We start from the raw sequence: 19,071 nt of genomic DNA, 5'->3' as shown, positions 1-19,071 counted from the left end.
GGCCTAAGAAACGCTAGAGATTTTTTTTAAAAACTGTAACAAAAATGAAGAATGTTGTTGGTGGGCGTACTAGTAGACTAGACATGGCTGAGGAAAGAATCTCTCGACTTGAGGATATCTCAATAAAAGCTTCCAAAACTGAAAAGAGATTAAAAAGACTAGAAAAAAACTGAAACAACAGAACGGAATATGCAAAAACTGTGGGGACAACTACAAAAGATGTAAATATGCATAAGGGTAATAACAGAAAGAGAAGAAGGGAACAGAAGAAATATTTGAAATAATGATTGAAAATTTCCCCAAATTAATGTCAGAAACCAAACCACAGATCCAAGCAGCTCAGAGAACACTGATCAGAATAAATGCCAGAAATAACTTATGTAGGCATATCACTTTCAAACTACAAAAAATCAAAGATAAACAAATCGTTTAAAAAGCCAGAGGAAAAAAAATCATCTTACCTAAAGAGGAGCAAGTATAATAAGAATTACATCTGACTCTGTTTCAGAAACTAGGCAAGCAAGAAGAGAGTGACAAAATATCGTACTGAGAAGAAAAAACCCACCAACTTAGAATCCTGAACCTTGCAAAATTATCCTTCAAAAACCAAAGAAATAAAAACTTTCTCAACAAACAAAAATTAAGGCTGGGCAAGGTGGTTCATGCCTGTAGTCCTAATGCTTTGGGAGGCTGAGGTGGGTGGATGGTTTGAGCCCAGGAGTTCAAGACCAACCTGGGCAACACAGTGAGACCTCGTTTCTACAAAAACAGAAACAAAAAAAAAACTTAAGTGAGTATGGCGGTGCATGCCTGTAGTCTCTGCTACTCTGGAGGCTAGGGCAAAAGGACTGGTTGAGCCCAGCAGGTCAAGGCTGCAGTGTGCCATGATCATGCTACCGCATTATAGCCTGGATGACAGACAGAGCAAGACCCTGTCCCCCACAAAAGATTAAGAGAATCTGTTGCCACAGACCTACCTTGTGAGAAATGTTAAAATAAATTTTTTAGAGAGAAGACAAATTATGCTAGTCTGGAATTCACATCTACATAAAAAAAGGAAGAAGAAATGAGAGAAAGAATAAATGAAAGTAAAATTAAAACTTTTATTTTTCTTATTAATTGATCGGATACGTTTATTCAAAATAGCAGCAAACATGTATTTGGTTATATATGCTTGTGTGTGTATGTTTATTTGTAAGTGAGATAATGCCAGCAATGATACAAGGGATAGAATTAGGGTTACTTTGTCATTATAAAGTAATCTCACCATCCATAAAGTGGTACAGTGTTACCTGAAAATGGACTTGGATTTGCTGGAAATATACATTGCAAATGCCAGAGCAACCACTTAAAAAAGTAAAAACACCCAGCTGGGCACAGTGGCTTATGCCTATAATCCCAATACTTTGGGAAGCCAAGGCAGGAGGATTGCTTGAGGCCAGGAGTTTGACAGCCTGGGCAACATGGTAAGACCTTCTCTCTACAAAAAATAAAAAACATTACTTCAGGGTTGGTGGCACACACTTGTAGTCCTAGCTACTCAGGAGGCTGAGGCAGGAGGATCACGTGAGCCCAGAAGTTTGAGGTTACAGTGAGCTATGACATGCCACTGCATTCCAGCCTAAGCAACTAAGCGACACCTTGTCTCTTTAGAAAAGACCAAAAAAAAAAAAAAAGTAAAAAAAAAAAGAAGTAAAACTGACATGCTAAGAAAGGACAGTCATATGATATTTTGAATTAAAACTGCAAAAGGCAGAAAAACAGTGGAAGACAAAAAAAAAAATAGGAACAAAGAACAATGACAACAGAAAATAGTGGCAAATATGGTAGACATTAATCCAATGCTATCAGTAATCACTCTGAATGTGAATGGTCTAAATGTACCAATTAAAAGATTGTCAGAGTGGATTAAAAACCAAGACCTAACTATATGCTGTCTACAAGAGATCCACTTTAAATATACAAACACACACAGATTAAAAGCAAATGGATGGAAAAAAATATATCAGCTAACACAAAAATAAAATGAGACTAGTTATTAATTTCAGATAAAGCAGATTTCATGGCAAGTAAAGTTATCAGGGATAGGGTGGCTTTACATCATGATAAAGGGGTCAGTTCTCCAAGAAGACAGCATAATCCTTAATCCATATGTGTCTAACAATTGTGCATAAAAATATGTGAGCCAAAACTGATAGAACTGCAAGGAGAAATATTTGAATCCACTATTATAGTTGAAGACTTCCGTACTCCTCTATCAGAAATGGACAGATCAAGCAAGCAGGAAATGAGTAAGGACACAGTTGAACTTAACAGCATCATCAATCAACTGGATATATAATGCACGTCTATAGACTACCTAAGACAACAACTACAGAATACACATTCTTTTCAAGTTTACATGAAACATTCAACAAGACAGACCAAATTCTGGGCCATTAAACACACCTCAACAAATTTAAAACAGCAATCATACACAATGTCTGCTCTCAGACCATAATGGCACTCAAAAAATTTTGGATGTAGGGGCATTTTAAACTTCAGATTAGGGATGCTCAGCTCTGTATTTTCAGATAATTAAATATACTATACACATTCTTTCTGTCTCTGTCACCAAAAAGGTCCAAAAGAGAAAAAGAGCAAGGGGTGGCCTTTTTCCCCTCCCATTTATTTAACTTCTCACTTAATGCCCTAATCATGCTTCCTTCTGACACATCTGACACTGTGTCCTTTATTCTTACTAATTCAAACATTACAAACTATTTCTGTTTTAACGATAAAGAAGCTAAGATTGAGAGTGGTTCAAATCATGTACTCAACATTACATAGTAAGTAATGGCCAGGTCTAATACCTATATAACTGTTGTAAACCATATCATTGGACTGTCCACTATAATGCTAGACACTCAAATTCCTAACAAAGATATGTTACTTCCATCAGGTCTTTTCTTCCCTGCCTATTTTTACTTTTGTACATTCCTTCGTTTACACCCTCTTTAAATAATTTAAAGACTCCTGCCCAGTAGTATCACCAGATTACCTTTCCCTCTTTTATCTATAACCTGTTTTAAAGGCAAAATAATAATTTATAGATCTAATCCAACCTACATCCTATTTTAAAAAATGATAAAACCTCTATACCTTCTTTAACAACTAGAGAAATAAATGATGAGGTCATTTTAGAACATATTTGAAAATATCATACATATGATGCTGAGACCTTATAAACAATACAAAAACAGCATCTAATAAAGCAATGACAAGAAATTAAATGTATTGGTTAAATATTCATCCTGTACTTCTAGTTTAAGTTAAGTTGCATTTTCAAAAAAAAAAAAAAAAAAAAAAACATACTTTAAAAGTAATCCGCCAGGGAGCAGTGGCTCATGCCTGTAGTCCTATCTACTTAGGAGGCTAAGGCAGGCGGATCTGTTGAGTCCAGGAGTTTGAGGCTACAGTGAGCTGTGATTGTGCCACTGCACTCAAGCTTGAGCAACAGAGACAGACTCTGTTTCTTAAAAATGAATTTTAATAATCTTCTATCTAAATGATAAAGTAATTTTAAAATAAACTTTTTACTTTTGTGCACCATCTAATAATGTCAGTGAATGGGTGTGGAGATAAATATCTGAACATGTTTAATTATTTCAGTTGCAAAATCCTATTACTAATATCCACCCACCCTATATTTCTCCTTGGCATTCATACAAGGGGTCTTCAGAAAGTTCATGGAAAATATGTACCATGAAAAAAACTATGCATGGATTTCAATTTTGTTTTGCACCAAAATAAACTCATACTAACTTCTTATAACATGTCTGATGAACAGGATCTCATTTGAAGCACTAAGAAGTATAAGATATCAGTTTGAAAAGAGCCCCTATCAGAACAACATGAATTCTGCTAAAAAACTGAAGCAAGAACAAAACATCAAATTTATGGCAAAGCTTGGATGGAAGAATGGTGAAGCAAAGTTTATGGGGACAATGCCCCAAATATCAGCAGCTTACAAATGGATGCCTCTTTTTAAGAAAGGACAACGTGATGTTGAAGATGAAACCTGTAGCAGCAGACCATCCACATTGATTTTTGGTAAAAAAATTCATCTTGTCACTTGCCCTAACTGAAGAGAACCTGCAATTAACAGCATAAACAATAGCCAACACCACAGACATCTTAAGTTGCTCAGCTTACACAATTCTGACTGAAAAATTAAAGCTGAACAAATTGCCACTCAATTGGTGCCAAGACGATTGCACCCAGATAGCTACAGACAAGAGCAGAGCTTTCAATGGAAATGTTAAACTGTCATGCCTGTAATCTCAGCACTTTGGGAGGCCAAGGCGGGTGGATTACCTGAGGTCAGGAGTCCAAGACCAGCCTGGACAACATGGCAAAACCTTGTCTATACTAAAAATACAAAAATTAGCTGGGTGTGGTGGCGCACACCTGTAATCACAGCTACTTGGGAGGCTGAGGCTGGAGAATCGCTTGAACCCAGGAGGCGGAGACTGCAGTGAGCAGAGATCATGCCCCTGCACCCCAGCCTGGGTGACAGAGCGAGACTCCATCTCAAAAACAAAATGAAAAATAATAAATAAATAAATAAATAAAAAGTGGGATCAAGATCCTGAAGCATTTCTTAAAAGGACTGTAACAGGAGATGAAACATGGCTTTACCAGTATGATCCTGAAGACAAAGTCAATCAAAGCAATGACTACCAAGAGGTGGCAGTGGTCCAGTCAAGGCAAAAGTGGACCAGTCAAGAGCAAAGCTCATGGCAACAGTTTCTGGGGATGCTCAAGGCATTATGAATGCTGATTTTTCTGGAGGGCCAAGGAAAGACAACATCTGCTTATTATGAGAGTGTTTCGAGAAAGTCAGCCAAATCTTTAGCAGAAAAACATCCAAGAAAGCGTCACCAGAGAGTCCTTTTCTACCCACAAAAATGCCTCTTGCTCATTCCTCTCATCAAACAAGGGCAATTTTGTGAGAGTTCAGATGGGAAACCATTAGGCATCCACCTTACAGTCCTGATTTGGCTCCTTCTGCCTCCGTTTTGTTTCCTAATCTCAAAAAAATCTTTAAAGGGCATTCATTACTCTTCAGTTAATAATGTAAAAAAACTGCATTGAAATGGTTAAATTTCTAGGACCCTCAGTTCCTAGGGATAAACAAAATGGTTGGTGTATCATCACTTATAAAAGTAAACTGATGGAGTTTATGTTCAGAAATTAACTTTATATTTTAATTTTAATCTATTTATAAATTTATTAATAAATAACATTTATTTACTTAATTCCATTTTTCCATGAGCTTTTTGAAGTCCCCTTGTATAATCTATTTACCGTATTAGATGAATTACAAACAACTAGGTGTAAATTACAGGACATTTCTAAACTACAAAGTACCTTCCAGTCTATCTCTACTATCCACACGTTAACACACATTAATAAATCTTGGGCACAGACAACCAACTGACTGAGTAGGTAGAGAAAGGTGAGTAGGCAAATAGAATTTCAAAGGGAGGCACAAAGGCAGGCAGGCAGACACACAGGCACAAAGACAGGCACGCTAATAGCCAGGCAAACACAATGAATATAGTAACACATAAATTTTAGATGATTCATGAACTAAAAGAACTATAGTTAGGATAATTTTAACAATGCAAAACCTATTGTGAAGAAAATATGTTAGTTTTTCAGATAGTGATATATTTCTGACATATGATCAGGGAGTAAATCATAGTGACTACTTTGATAAAAGTGATCCTTAGGGCCAGGCGCAGTGGCTCACACCTATAATTCCAGCACTTGGGGAGCCAAGATGGAAGGATTGCTTTAGGCCAGGAGTCTGAGACCAGCTGGGCAACATAGTAAGACCTCGTCTCTACAAAAAAGGTAAAAAAATTAGTAGGACATGGCGGCAACATGCTTGTAGTCCTAGCTACTCAGGAGTGAGGTGAGAGGATCACTTGAGCCCAGGAGGTCAGGGCTGCAGTGAGCTATGATTACACCACTGCACTCCAGCCTGTGTGACAAAGCAGGACCCTATATCTTAAAAAAAATAATAAAAACAAACAAAAACCCAAACTTTAAAACAGGATTTCCTTGCAAGAAGGTTCCATATTTTAATGTTGAAAAATTATAATTTAAATTTAGGTACCATAAATAAGCAGCTTATAGATAATCTTAATTTTAGTTTGCCACACAGAAACCTTAAAATTTTGCCTGATGTTTAATGTCTAACTGTAAATGTGAAATAATGCTCTGCCAGAGCCAACAAATTGTTCTCTCAAGTCACAAGGACTCTTTGTGCTTTTTCCATCTCTGAAAGAAGGTGGGTGGAGTTCATATGGAGCTGAAACCTTAAAATAGTAAATTTTTTTTCAATTTTGCTTCAAGGATTCTCTACTAGACACTCTTTGGACTGCCCGCCTAGTTATCAAGCCATCCCTTCCTTTCTCCAAAAAAAGTTCCTTCCTTTCATACACATATGAATAAGCTCACCACCTTATACAACACCCATCTCACTGGCAAGTTGGTTATTTTCTTCAGGAAACTGAAAACAAGATGTAGCAATTCTAGTCATTCTGAGCTCTTCCCATAATCTGAGATAAAAGTGAATGAGACAGGTTAGATTACCATAAGGGATGTCTTTATTCAGCACATGCAGGCCAAAACAGTGAAAGTCAAAATGCAGAGAGAGGTATTAGTAAAGCAGGTGTGCAGAGAAGCAAAGAGAAGTATCCAAGCAGCCCCAGAGACATGGAAACTTGAAAACCATAGAAAGACAAAGAGGCTGGCATGGAGAGAGGAGTCACCCAGGCTCTCTATTTCTTGGTTCTGATGCTTCAACCTGCTCAAGGGCAGTATTCCATTGCAATAAATTCTTTCTTCACTTAAGCTACTTTTTGGAAGTAGGCTGCAACCAAAAATCTATACTGACAGAAAACTTTTTTTGTAATTTTGAGGATATTTATGCTCTACTCTAGGGGGGTAGGAAGTGGGGCTTTATTGACTTTTTCCCTAAGACTGAAAATGTTGGCCTAAGCAGCATCATGTCATATAAAAAGCATCTGCTTTCCTAACTTGGGTCTAACCCAGTTCCACCACCTTTCTATGGCAAGACCTGTAACAAGCTCCTTAATTTCTGAACAGTTTTTATGTTCCTTCTAACACTAAAGAGTTTATGACGTCAGGAGTAAAACCAACATACACAATGGGGAAGAAGGTGTCTAGAGAAGTTATTCTTCATGGTTTTGTAGCATGTGACCTAGAACTCCTTTCCTTTCTCACGTTGGTTCTGGTCACAAATGCAGTCTCAAAACCTCTTCAGAGTCATCTTATGGAAAACTCAATTCGCTGAGGAATCCAAACTAGGCAAGAGACCCATCATTATAAATAAGCTGCCTTAGTCCTGAAGGCTTTTTAAATGTAATTTCTTTCTACAGGGCACTTTAAACATATCTGATAGATGCCAATGAGAAACACTAATCTAGTCATCTAAGAACTGTGTAAACAGAGAGAGTACTACTTTATATACCTGAGATAAAGTAAAATTACCAGATTTAAGAACATTTACCATGTGACAAGGACGATTTTTAAAAGGTCCTACTGTAAGATCAAACAACTATGCCATAATAATGGAACATCAAAACACTCCTCATCAAAACACTCAGGAACACAGGCCAATTTCATAATGGCATTTAAGCTGATATTCCTTTGGAAATCCTATTATTTGGGTACATAAGATTTTCTTATTTTATACATACTGACCCTGTTCTTCCCATCTAAAACCCACAGTTCTATCTCTGTTTATCTCCAAGTCTTTGAAAGTGTTGTTGCCTTTTACTCACCTAGTTCACCTGACAAACTCTTCCTTCAAAGACCAGCTCAAATGTAGCATCTTTGTGGAAACTGTCCATGATCTATTCAGACAGATTTAGGCTCTCCTGTCTCTCTGGCTTATATTCCGAATATACTTCCACTGGAGCAGTATGTCATCTCAAATTCCTTTGACTACCTTCTATATACTATGTTAGAAACTTTACATATATTATCTTGTTCTTTCCAGGTATGTATTAGAGCCCCAACTTCTCTAGATAATCTGCTCAGAATCACAGCAGGGCCAGGATAGAAATTAATGACTGTATAGCTCCTAAACTCCTTATCTTTCCACTAGTCTAAGGGACCCAAACTCCTTGAGAAACTAAGAGCTATGAACTTTCTTCCCCCTAAAATGGGCTTACACACAAAAAATATTATATATAATTTAAAAGGGTTCAAAGATTCCCCTGAAGCCCACCCACTGCCCCAGGAAAAGTCCCGCTGCTTCTCACAGGTCTGTTCAGTTAGTAAACTTCCTGAACAGAGTACTGCCATGTTTTCAACTGTCAATTCAAAAACACAGTACCTAGGGCATAGTGGGCACTCAGGTATCTCCATAAATACCTTCTGTATGAATGGATAAATGATAGAGACCATGGATGGATGACAGAGACAAATCTTTGCATTCCTTCAGAGCCTATCAGGACAGTCACTCAAATGTTGTTAAAATAGCTTTTTAAATGCCGATTAGATATAAAAGTTATTTCAGGAAATGTAGATATTAGCACACTTCCCAAAGCCTCTGAGATTAACATGGTCCATGATATGACTAGGCTTTGTGTCCCCACCAAATCTCATCTTGAATTATAATCCCTATGTAATTATAATCCCCCATGCTGTTCTCCTGATAGTGAGTTCTCACAAGATCTGATGGTTTTACAAATGTTTGGTAGTTCCTCCCATGTTCATTCTCCTTCCTGCCACCTTGTGAAGAAGGTGCCTTGCTTCCCCTTCACCTTCCACCACAATTGTAAGTTTCCTGAGGCCTCCCCAGCCATGCTGAACTGTGAGTCAATTAAACCTCTTTCCTTTATAAATTACCCAGTCTCAGTGTGAAAATGGACTAATACAGTCCACACTCCACTTTCTCCAAAAAAAACTTTTAAGGAGCAACTACTGTTTGCTTCTTATATCTGCCATAGGCCAGCTACGGACCCTACAATACGGTACAAATGCAAACAAGATTTTTGTGTGATTTCAGAAGGAAGGAGATAATTGTCAAGGTTTGACTGCATGAATCTAAAGAAACTTAAATACTACAGGAAATATAAAATGCTGGAAGAGGAGTTCAACTCATATTTGGAAAAGACTAGTGGTTTAGAAATTGCATATCACCTGATTTACCTTATCAAGTTTTCAACTCAAATCTAATGAAAGGCTTTTTTTCTTGTGATATTAAAGATCAAACTTTACAAAGGAGAAAAAGTGCTTTAAGATTAACTGTGCTAAAATATTTATTCTAGAAGGTGAGAATTAATCACATTTTTGCTTCTGAGTTTTTGGTGAACATGGTGAAGTCATTTTAAATTTTTAGCTTTCTCATCTTCCAAGTACTGGTTTATAAAATAAAAGGGGAGACCATCCTGGCCAACATGGTGAAACCCCATCTCTACTAAAAATACAAAAAGTAGCTGTGTATGGTCACGGGCGCCCGTAATCCCAGCTACTCAGGAGACTGAGGCAGCAGAATTGCTTGAACCCAGGAGGCGGAGGTTGCAGTGAGCTGAGATGGTGCCACTGCACTCCAGCCTGGCAACAAAGCAAGACTGTCTCAAAAAAATAAAATAAAATAAAATAAAAGGGAAGCTTTCTGAGGGAAAAAGTATGTTCAACAGTACAACCACAGATAAGCAAGATTTCATTCATTTAGTAGGTATGCTCAAGGACCAGGAATAGCTTCCTTCAAAAAGAAGAGAGGATACATACCAGAGTATAGAAGTTTAACACTGGAAAGGTACTGTGACATTATGTTAAGAAGGTTCTGGAATGCCAGGCTAAGAAGTACAGACTTTATCCTATAGGCCTGTGATTCTCAACTAGGACCAAAGTTACAAAATTGGATGAAAACTTCCAGGTGAAGTATTTTTTTTTAATTATTAAAAAAAACTATATATATATTTAAAATTGGAGGGAGCTGAGAAGGGAAAAATCAGGGAATCAAATCTCTCTGGAAAGAGAGACAGACATAATTACAGTTTGAAAAAGGAGCAGCACTTGGATCATATGTTTTGAACTGACTTTCAAAATACACATTTAAAATTTCCAATAATTGTAATGGTCATCAAAGGGAGCAATGAGTTTTTTTAACTTATATTTTTAATAATAAAAATTAAACCATGCTTCCAGTGCAGCCCACATCTCCTGATTGTACAACCAGTATGGTTTCCATTAGCCTACAGATGCTGCCACTTGAAAGTGGTATTTTAGGAAAGTGAGTATGATATGTTGAATGGACTGGATGAGGAAAGAAACTAGAGGCAAGTAGAGAACAACAGATATCACTTGTAATCACTCTCTAAATACCCACAAATTCACTATTTTTGAAGAGATACCGATGACATGATATCTTGATTTTATTAAGTCCAAAGCCAAAAGTTTAAAAGACATTTTATTAATACTCTAAGACAATGTCAACAAAGTATGATCCATTGGGTGTGGGATGCACAAATACAGAAGTTACCTTAAGAAACTGCAGCTAATAAAATCATATTTATTTAAAATATCTGAATTCAATGTAGCTCTTATCTTGTATTTTCTTTTTCAGTGGATACTGAAAATACAACGAGTTATGTGAGCACATCTGTGTAGGAGGGGAAGAAGCAGTTCTCATGATCGTCTAGAAGACAAACCCTTGGACCACTGAAGAATTCACCTGAAGAATAAATCTGTCTTACAGCATTAAGTTTGTCTACAATGTCTGCACATGCAATGGACATTAGTGCCTATTAAATGCCAAGCACTATATTAAGCAATGGGGATACAGGGATAATTAAGTCCCAGTCTCTAGCCTGGGAGGCGTTCAGTCTGGGGAAGACAGAAATGTAAATGTTTATGAATCTAATGAACTGAGTGCTACAGAAACACAGAAGTATTTAACATATGAACAAAAAACCTACATCCACCTAAATGTTAATGTCTTACTTTCAGTTTCATCCTTTAAAAATCCTTTTTCCAAGTTAAATATCAAATATTGATGGAAAAAAGTTAATATATTTTGAAAGTAAATAAAGTAAAACATTCTTGAGAATGCTTAAAGTAAATTTTTAGTTTACTGTCTCAGTGAACCATGTCTGGAGAGTTACTTAAAAGTTCACTTCCACTTCTGAAGTTAGTTGATGTAAATATGTTTAGGTGAATACTCATCAAAGGATGGATAAGAAAACCATAACTAAACCAGTGGCACTGGGTAAGCACTAAGATTAGCTCAAATGCAAGGACTGGAAAATATTTCCTATCACTCTAGCTTTGAAAGACAAATTAAGACACACAAAATCTTACAAGCTAACCACAAGAAGATACCACTTCACACCCAGTAGGATGCCTATAATCAAAAAGACAGCAACAAGTATCGGTGAAGATGTAGAGGAACTGGAACCCTCATATATTCCTGATTGGAATGTAATATGTGCAGCAGCTTTGGATAACAGTCTGGCAGTTCCGCAAAATGTTAAACATAGTGTTACCACATGACTGCGCAATTCCACACTTAGATATATACCCAAGAGACCTGAAAATGTGTCCACACAGAAACTTGTACACAAATGTTCATAGTTGCATTATTCACATTAGCCAAAAAGTGGAAACAATTCAAACACCCATCAACACGATGAATGGATAAACAAAATGTGGTATCTATACAATAGAATATTATTCAGCCATAAAAAGGCCAAAAGTACTACGGATCAATACTATAACATGGATGAAACTTGAAATCATCATGTTAGGTGGAGTCAGTCACAAAACACCACATATTGTATGATTCCATTTATATAAAATGTCCAGAATACTTAAATCTATGGAAACAGAAGGTAGATTTGTGGTTGCCTGGGGCTTATGGGAAGGCGGGAAGTGACTGCTAATGGGTACAGAAAGTGAAGAAAATGTCCTAAAATTGATTATGGTTATTGTTGCATAACTTCATCAATGTAATAAAAAAACTAGTGAATCATAGACTTTAAATGAATAAATCTTATGGTAGGTACTTATATCTCAATAAAGCTATTATTAGTTTTTTTAAACCTATAAGCTACAACACTGAATAAACAAATGATTAAAATTTTTATATTTATCAAGACTGCAACATAAGATCTTCCCAGGCTAAAGAGGATATACACATAGACAAGAAATAATAAGAAAAATATTCTCTAGTTCTCTCTTTAAAAAAAAAAAAAAAAAGGCAGTGGGAGGGGCACACTCTCCTTCAACCAATCTTCCTCTAGCTCCTACCATCTACTTTCAAAATGTTAAAAAAAATGGAAAGACACTAAACCCACCCTTCACCCTATAATCTAGCTTCTTCCCATACCCCAACCCAAACTGTTTTTTCTAGTCACCAAAGTACTCCTATGTGCCAAATGGAATAGGTACTTTCTCAACCTCACCTTACCGGTCCTCCCAGCATTATTTGACTCTGGTAATAACTCCTTTCTTGAAACTCTCCCTGGCTTTTCTGACATCTCTGGTTCTCCTCCCTCCTCCTTGACCACACCTTCTCAGGAACAATCACTAGTATATCCTTCTTTTGGCTGTTATTTTAAGACTGATGTTCTTCAACCTAAAGCTGGCCACTCTATAAGTTTGTTGGAATAAGCTCATTCACTCCCATGCTGTCAACTATCTCCTACATGCTTATATGATGATGCCTACATCTTTAACTCCGTCCTGTCAGAAATCTTGAGCTCTACATTTCTACTGGATGTCTCAGAGGCACCGCAGTTTTAACATGTTGAAAATTAAATTTATCCTCTTCTCCCCCTGAAACTTCCTCCTACAATGTTGTTTGGTCTCCTCTACTTGTTTCTCCTCCCTCACTCCTTACTCTACCAAATGGTATTCTCTAGCTTGGGTGACAGATACCAAGCTAGATATTTTGCGAGTCATAATACTATACTCTTTTCTTCTTTACTACCTACATCTAATGGATCATTGAGACTCCTTTCTTAATTCTTATCAGATGTGTTGTATACACTCTATTTCCCCATCTCAGTTCACTTCAGGCCCTCACATCTCACTTCTTATATTTCAACAGCTTCCAAAATGCCACCCTTCATACTGCTATCAGATTCAACTTTGTAAAACACAAATGACTGTTTACCTTTCTTAAAAGACTCAGTAGTGCTCCAGAAACCCAGACTAATGATTCTCACCTTTTCTACCAGAACCTATCTAAGTAAGTGAAGGTTCAGAGTACAACTCAAGGAGCAGGCTGGAGAAGGTGAGGGTGGGGGAATGACGCTGGAGTGGACCAGCATGTCTATTTTCTTAACACCTCCCTACTTTCTCCATGACTCTAGGAGTTACAATGCAGACTGTCCAGAATTGCTATTATCGGTCTGTAGAATAAAATCTAAGTATAGCATAGATATAAGATCCTTCACAAAAAGACCTCTACCTAACTTTCCCAGCATTACCTTTATCATTTACCATGTATTAGCTCACTGGTTCTCAAAGTATGGTCCAGGACCACCTCCCCAACCCCCAGCCATCAGAGGGAGTCTGTGTGGAGTAAAACCTAGGTCTGTCCAACATGAATGTGCACCACCCTACTTTATACATTTATCTCTCATTTTGTAAATATTAAAAGTAGAGATAATTGAGATCAAATTCTGGATCAGCCACAAATTAGCTATTTGCTAATTTATTAGCAAAATTAGCATGTTTTCAACATGCAAATAACCATCTAGGCAACATAGTTCTGCACAGTCTGGGTACCTTAGCTGTCTCCTCTTTAACAGTATGGGGCACAACCAAGGCCAGGAATAGACACTCATAGAATAGTAATGACAGGTGGAAAATTTCTATCCTCAATAGTAATCAAGAAATTCAAGTTAAAACAAGATATCAGTTTTCAACCATCAAATAAAGATCAAGAAAATTATAATATGAACACCCATACATTATGACAGTTGTATAAACTGACAAAACTTTTTCAAGTTTATGAACATGTATTAAATGTTTATATACGTCTACCTAGTACTCCTGGGAAGCTATCTTATGCAACAGTGAAAAATGTCAGTTTCAGTAAAAATGTTAATCACAGAATTACTATATGTAACAGCAGAAAGTAGAATGACCTAAATACTCAAACATAAAGAAACGAAATTAAGATATAAGATAGTTACCAAGTAGTAGGCCGGCTACGGTGGCTCACACCTGTAACCCCAGCACTTTGAGGCTGAGGCAGGTGGATTGCTTGAGCCCAGGAGTTTGAGACCAGCCTGGGCAACATGGGGAAACCCTGTCTCTACAAAAAATACAAAAATCAGCAGGGCTTGGTGGGGTGGGCCCATAGCCCCAGCTACTCTGGAGGCTGAAGTGGGAGGATCACCTGAGCCCAGGGAGACCGACGCTGCCGTGAGCCAGGATCGCAACCATGCACTCCAGCCTGGGTGACAGAGTGAGACCCTGTCTCAAAAACAGAACAAAACAACAAAACAAAACAAAACCAAAAAATATTAACAGAGGTAGCCTTTAAATGACAGGACTATAGGACAGCTGGATAGAGCGAAAAGAGCATCATCACCAGTCAGGCAAGTGGAGGGTTCATTTGAACTGTGGTCTAAGTGTAAGGCATTATTATTATTCTATTAATTTCCAAATTTGGAATAAACATTATTTTATGATGGAACAGTTATATCAGCTACATTATCTCTAAGGCTCAGTCATAAAATGTTAAAACTTTAAAATGCATTTTTAATCGACATCAGAATTTAAAAATAATAGAATCTATAAGCTAATCTTTTTTTTCTCTTTCCATGCCAGGAGAACATAGTTCCTCTCCAGCCTTCCAGTCAGGGGAAAAAGCAGCACCAACTACCGGCTGTCTTAATTACAGCTATTGCTTATCAAGTCAGGAAATTTAAAAAAAAAAAAAAGCCCTATAAAAGAATAGCCTTAGTCATCAAATCTCTAATGTAGAATCACCTAGCTATACCTAGGTATCATGGAAGAAAAAGGAAACTCATTTAGTCTTTGAGAAATGAACTCTCGGTGGCTCATGCCTGTAATCCTAGCACTTTGGGAGGCTGAGGCGGGCAGATCACAAAGTCAGTCAGATCAAAGTTCAAGACCAGTCTGGCCAATATGGTGAAATCCCATCTCTACTAAAAATACAAAAATTAGCCAGGCGTGGTGGCATGCGCCTGTAATCTCAGCTACTCAGGAGGCTGAGGCAGGAGAATCGCTTGAACCTGGGAGGTGGAGGATGCAGTGAGCCGAGATTGAGCCACTGCACTCCAACCTGGGCGACACAGCGAGGTGTTACATCTCAAAAAAAAAAAAAAAAGAAAGAAAGAAATGAACTCTCCAATAGGAATCCCTGACTCATCCCCAAAGCATGAACCCTAAGGCCACTTCTCCAGTACAGGAATTCAGAGGCTGGGCAACCTGTCCTGATGGCCCGCATCACCAAACAATGCTCCTTCCTGACGGTATATGCCTAGGGATAACAAGGTGACTAGCATGCAAACAAGAAATGACCAGGGACCACACCATCTCTTCTTCCATAACCAAAGTAAGACGGTAAAAAACTAGTTTTAGGCCGGGCATGGTGGCTCACGCCTGTAATCCCAGCACTTTGGGAGGCCAAAGCAGATGGATCACTTGAGATGAGGAGTTCGAGAGCAGCCTGCAAATATGGCGAAACCCCATCTCTACTAAAAATACAAAATTAGCAGGGCGTGGTGGCTTGCGCCTGTAGTCCCGGCTACTTGGGACAAAAATTAGCCGGGCGTGGTGGCACGTGCCTATAATCTCAGCTACTCAGGAGGCTGAGGCAGGAGCATCGCTTGAATCTGGGAGGCAGAGGTTGCAGTGAGCTGAGATTGCGCCGCTGCACTCCAGCCGGGGCGACAGAGCGTAGAGCGAGACTCCGTCTCAAAAAAAAAACCAACCAACCAACCAACCAAACAAACAAAAAAAACCAAAAAAACTAGTTTTAAACATCTTAAATATTCAAAGTATTTTCTTCTACTTTTGCTAGAAAGTAGTAAAAAAGGGACTCCATCCAATTGCTGTAAATGACACCATTCAAAAGATACCAAGACAATAAAAACTCTCAATAGTAAAAAGGGAAAATGCCCTCTTTTCCTTAACCCTTTCAGATCAAAAAGTAATTTTTCAAAAATACATAGGCTAAATATCAAGAGCAAATGTTTAAATATAAGCAATATTTTTATTTTTAATAAGGAATAAGTTAGATTATTTAACTTATATTTTCAATCTTCAAAAGATACTGAGAAAACTTTACTTCCGTCCTCTATTATTGGTCTGGGGAGGCGGGAATCACAAAGCTCAACGATTCTAGTATAATACTGTGTATGGTCAAGGGCCTATTTTACAAGCTGTTAAAAATTTAACGCTAAAGCTTTACTAGCCCAGTCTCTTCAAAATGTGAAAAAGTATTCACTACTAAGTCATATCACCTCCACCATAAAAACTACTGTACTTTTTAAATAAAAAATAAAAACTAGCCAATGTTTGCTGCCCATTCATTTTACAGGCATTAACTGTGTATCCTTCTCATAATCAGATTTCAGAGTTAAGTGATTATTCTTCGAGGTGTACCTTACCCAAGATAAAAATTTTCCCCAGCTTATTTCCCATTCCCAACCCCCGCCAAGACTAAGGAGCAACCACTTCCCAAAGTCCCACTTCCTTTTCCATTCCCCAGACCTACAGGGTTTCCAACGCCCCAGTCTTGCGCAATATCCGTAGGAGCAGCAGCCGCAACCACCGCCTCCTAAGCCGGGAAACAACCCTAGAGGGAACATTGTCCAGCAGAAAAATAAAAAGGGCGGGGGTTGGGGGGGTGGGTAACGTAGGAAGTCGACTTCTGGTCTCACGCCTTCGGATCTGACCCCCTCACAGTGTGCTAAAGCAATAGTGTATCTAGAGCAATTTCATGAACAAGACTTTTAACCTTCACCTCCTCTCAAGACTGCCTGCACAAGCAGAGGGCGGAAAGTAGGGGGTGGCGGAGGCGGGGGGGCGCTGGGAAGGTTATCTCCCAGTTCAGGGCTTCGGCCCGTAGCGTCGCCTCCGCCCCACCAGGACTATTGTTCCCAAGTTCCCCACCCCCACCCCGGATAGGAAGTGATAGTCACATCCCCTCTGCCTTCGGCAATATCCCCTGGGGAGTCCGAAGTCGGCTGGCTTCCTTCAGGATAATTCCCCCACCCACACTTATCCCCTGAACCTATAGTCACACGGACCCCAAGACCACCTCAAACCTGGGCCTCAGGAGAGGAGAAGCGGGACGCGGGTAAATGGAAATTAGGTAAACCCATGAGATTCCTTATGGACAATCCTTTCCCAAGCGTTGGAGATCATGACTGCGACCCCAGAAACGGCCTAAGTCCTACCCTGCCCGCTTTGAGACCAGCTAGAGCAAAGGGATCCCAGGAGTTAGTGCCAACCTCAATACCCCCGTTCCTCTGTCAGCCACGATCTGCACTCCTCCCGGTCACAGCCAGATACCTTGCCTCGACCCTCCTGGGAGGAGCGGACTGCGCGGGGAGGTGTGGAAACGCGAGCCCCCCCCCCCCCGGCCTGCACCTCACTTGCCTCCGGCTCCCGGCCCGGTAAACAATAGGTGGTCGCGAGCCGCGGTGCAGGCTGCGGGCTCGGCCGCGCGGCCGCTCCCTTCGCGTCCCGGGAACCCGCGCGGGGGTCGCGAACATGGGAGAAGAAAGGAGGCCACGGGGGGAGGCGCTCTCGCCTCCCGCTGGCCTCCGAGACCACCCGGCTCACCCGGCTGGTGCGCGCCCCCTCCGCCCCTCTCCTCACAGAGGTACACAAAGCACTGGCGGCCCGGCCGGGAGAGGCGGCGACGGGCTCCGGCGCCGGCAAGAAAACGCGACAGTGAGGGGAGAGACTCACCATGAAGTCCCGGGCGAAGTTGTCCTCCCCATTGTGGTCAGGACTCTTCATGGCCTGGACCCTCTGGATGAATTTCCTCAGGATCTCCACTTGCTCCATCCTCCCGCGTCCCCCCGGCTGCGGTCGCTGGCCCCCCCGCCGCCCGCCCGCCCGGCACAGAGCCCGCTCCGTCTTCCCCAGCTCGTTCCCCCAGCACGTCCCTCCCTCCCGACCCCGCCAAGCCCCGCGGCTCCCTCCTCCTCCCCACCGCCCTAGGCGGCGGCTGCGGCGGCACCGGCTGGGCTCCCGACACCACAACTTCCAGGAGCAGCCGCCGCTCTCCCACAGTACCAGGCGAGCCGCTGCGGCTAGCGCCAACCCCAACCCCCAGCTTGCTCCATCCTCCTTCCCCGCCCTCCTCCTCCGTCGGAGACGCCGCCGCCGCCGCCGCCGCCGCCGCCTCAGGAACACAGCTAGCTCTCCGCTCGCCCTGCCCCCCCTTCCCGGTTCCTCCTCCCCCCCACCCCCCGCCAGCAGCCGCAGCCGCAGCCGCCTCTCCCCACGGGCGCGTCCCCGCCGCCACCCAGATGCGCGGCCTCGCGCTGCGGCTCCGCCCCAAGCGCTGCGCCCGCAGATGCATCCCCGCCCGCCTCCCGGCCACGCCCCCAAGCCCGCCCCGCCGGCCCCAGCCCCGCTTGGAGTGGCTGGAAGGCACTTCAGCGGGCGGCCTGGAGACCTGACTCCATTTCCGGGGCGTGGCCCCGCCCGGGGTGCTCAGAGGTCGGAGTAGCGCTGGGAGGAGAGTTGGTTCGTTTGGAGGAGGGAATGCGACTCTGAGCGGGGCAAACCCTAGTGGGTCAGAGTAGGATTCTGATGGAATTTGCGGTCTCACCGCCTACTAGGGAGGAAAAGCAGTATTCGGGAGTCCCGCACCGCCGCCAGCCGTGGGCTGAGACTACAAGTCACGGTCTGTGGAGTCCAGGAGTGGGGGCGGGCGGGAGGCAGGCTGGGAGCTGTAGTAGTGTCACCGCCACGTTCGCAGCAGGTAGATGCTCATCTTGCTAACGGATTGGTGAGAGTGGACAGCAATTAGGCTTTGGCACC

The 19,071-nt window shown here is 41.1% G+C and overlaps 1 protein-coding gene across 1 annotated transcript in view; it reads right to left on the bottom strand.

The window, feature by feature from the left end:
- Positions 1–18,340, bottom strand: part of PTPN12 (protein tyrosine phosphatase non-receptor type 12) — a 102,865-nt gene extending 84,525 nt beyond the window's left edge. The window contains exon 1 of the mRNA XM_003805268.5: positions 17,989–18,340. Within this exon, the coding sequence (XP_003805316.1) occupies positions 17,989–18,087 (99 nt within the window). The 5' untranslated portion in view covers positions 18,088–18,340. The remainder of the gene's footprint in view (positions 1–17,988) is intronic.
- Between the last annotated feature and the right edge of the window lie 731 nt (positions 18,341–19,071).

The sequence above is a fragment of the Pan paniscus genome, chromosome 6, assembly GCF_029289425.2.
Source record: "Pan paniscus chromosome 6, NHGRI_mPanPan1-v2.0_pri, whole genome shotgun sequence".
NCBI lineage: Eukaryota > Metazoa > Chordata > Mammalia > Primates > Hominidae > Pan > Pan paniscus.
This window is presented reverse-complemented; position numbering and strand designations above follow the sequence as displayed.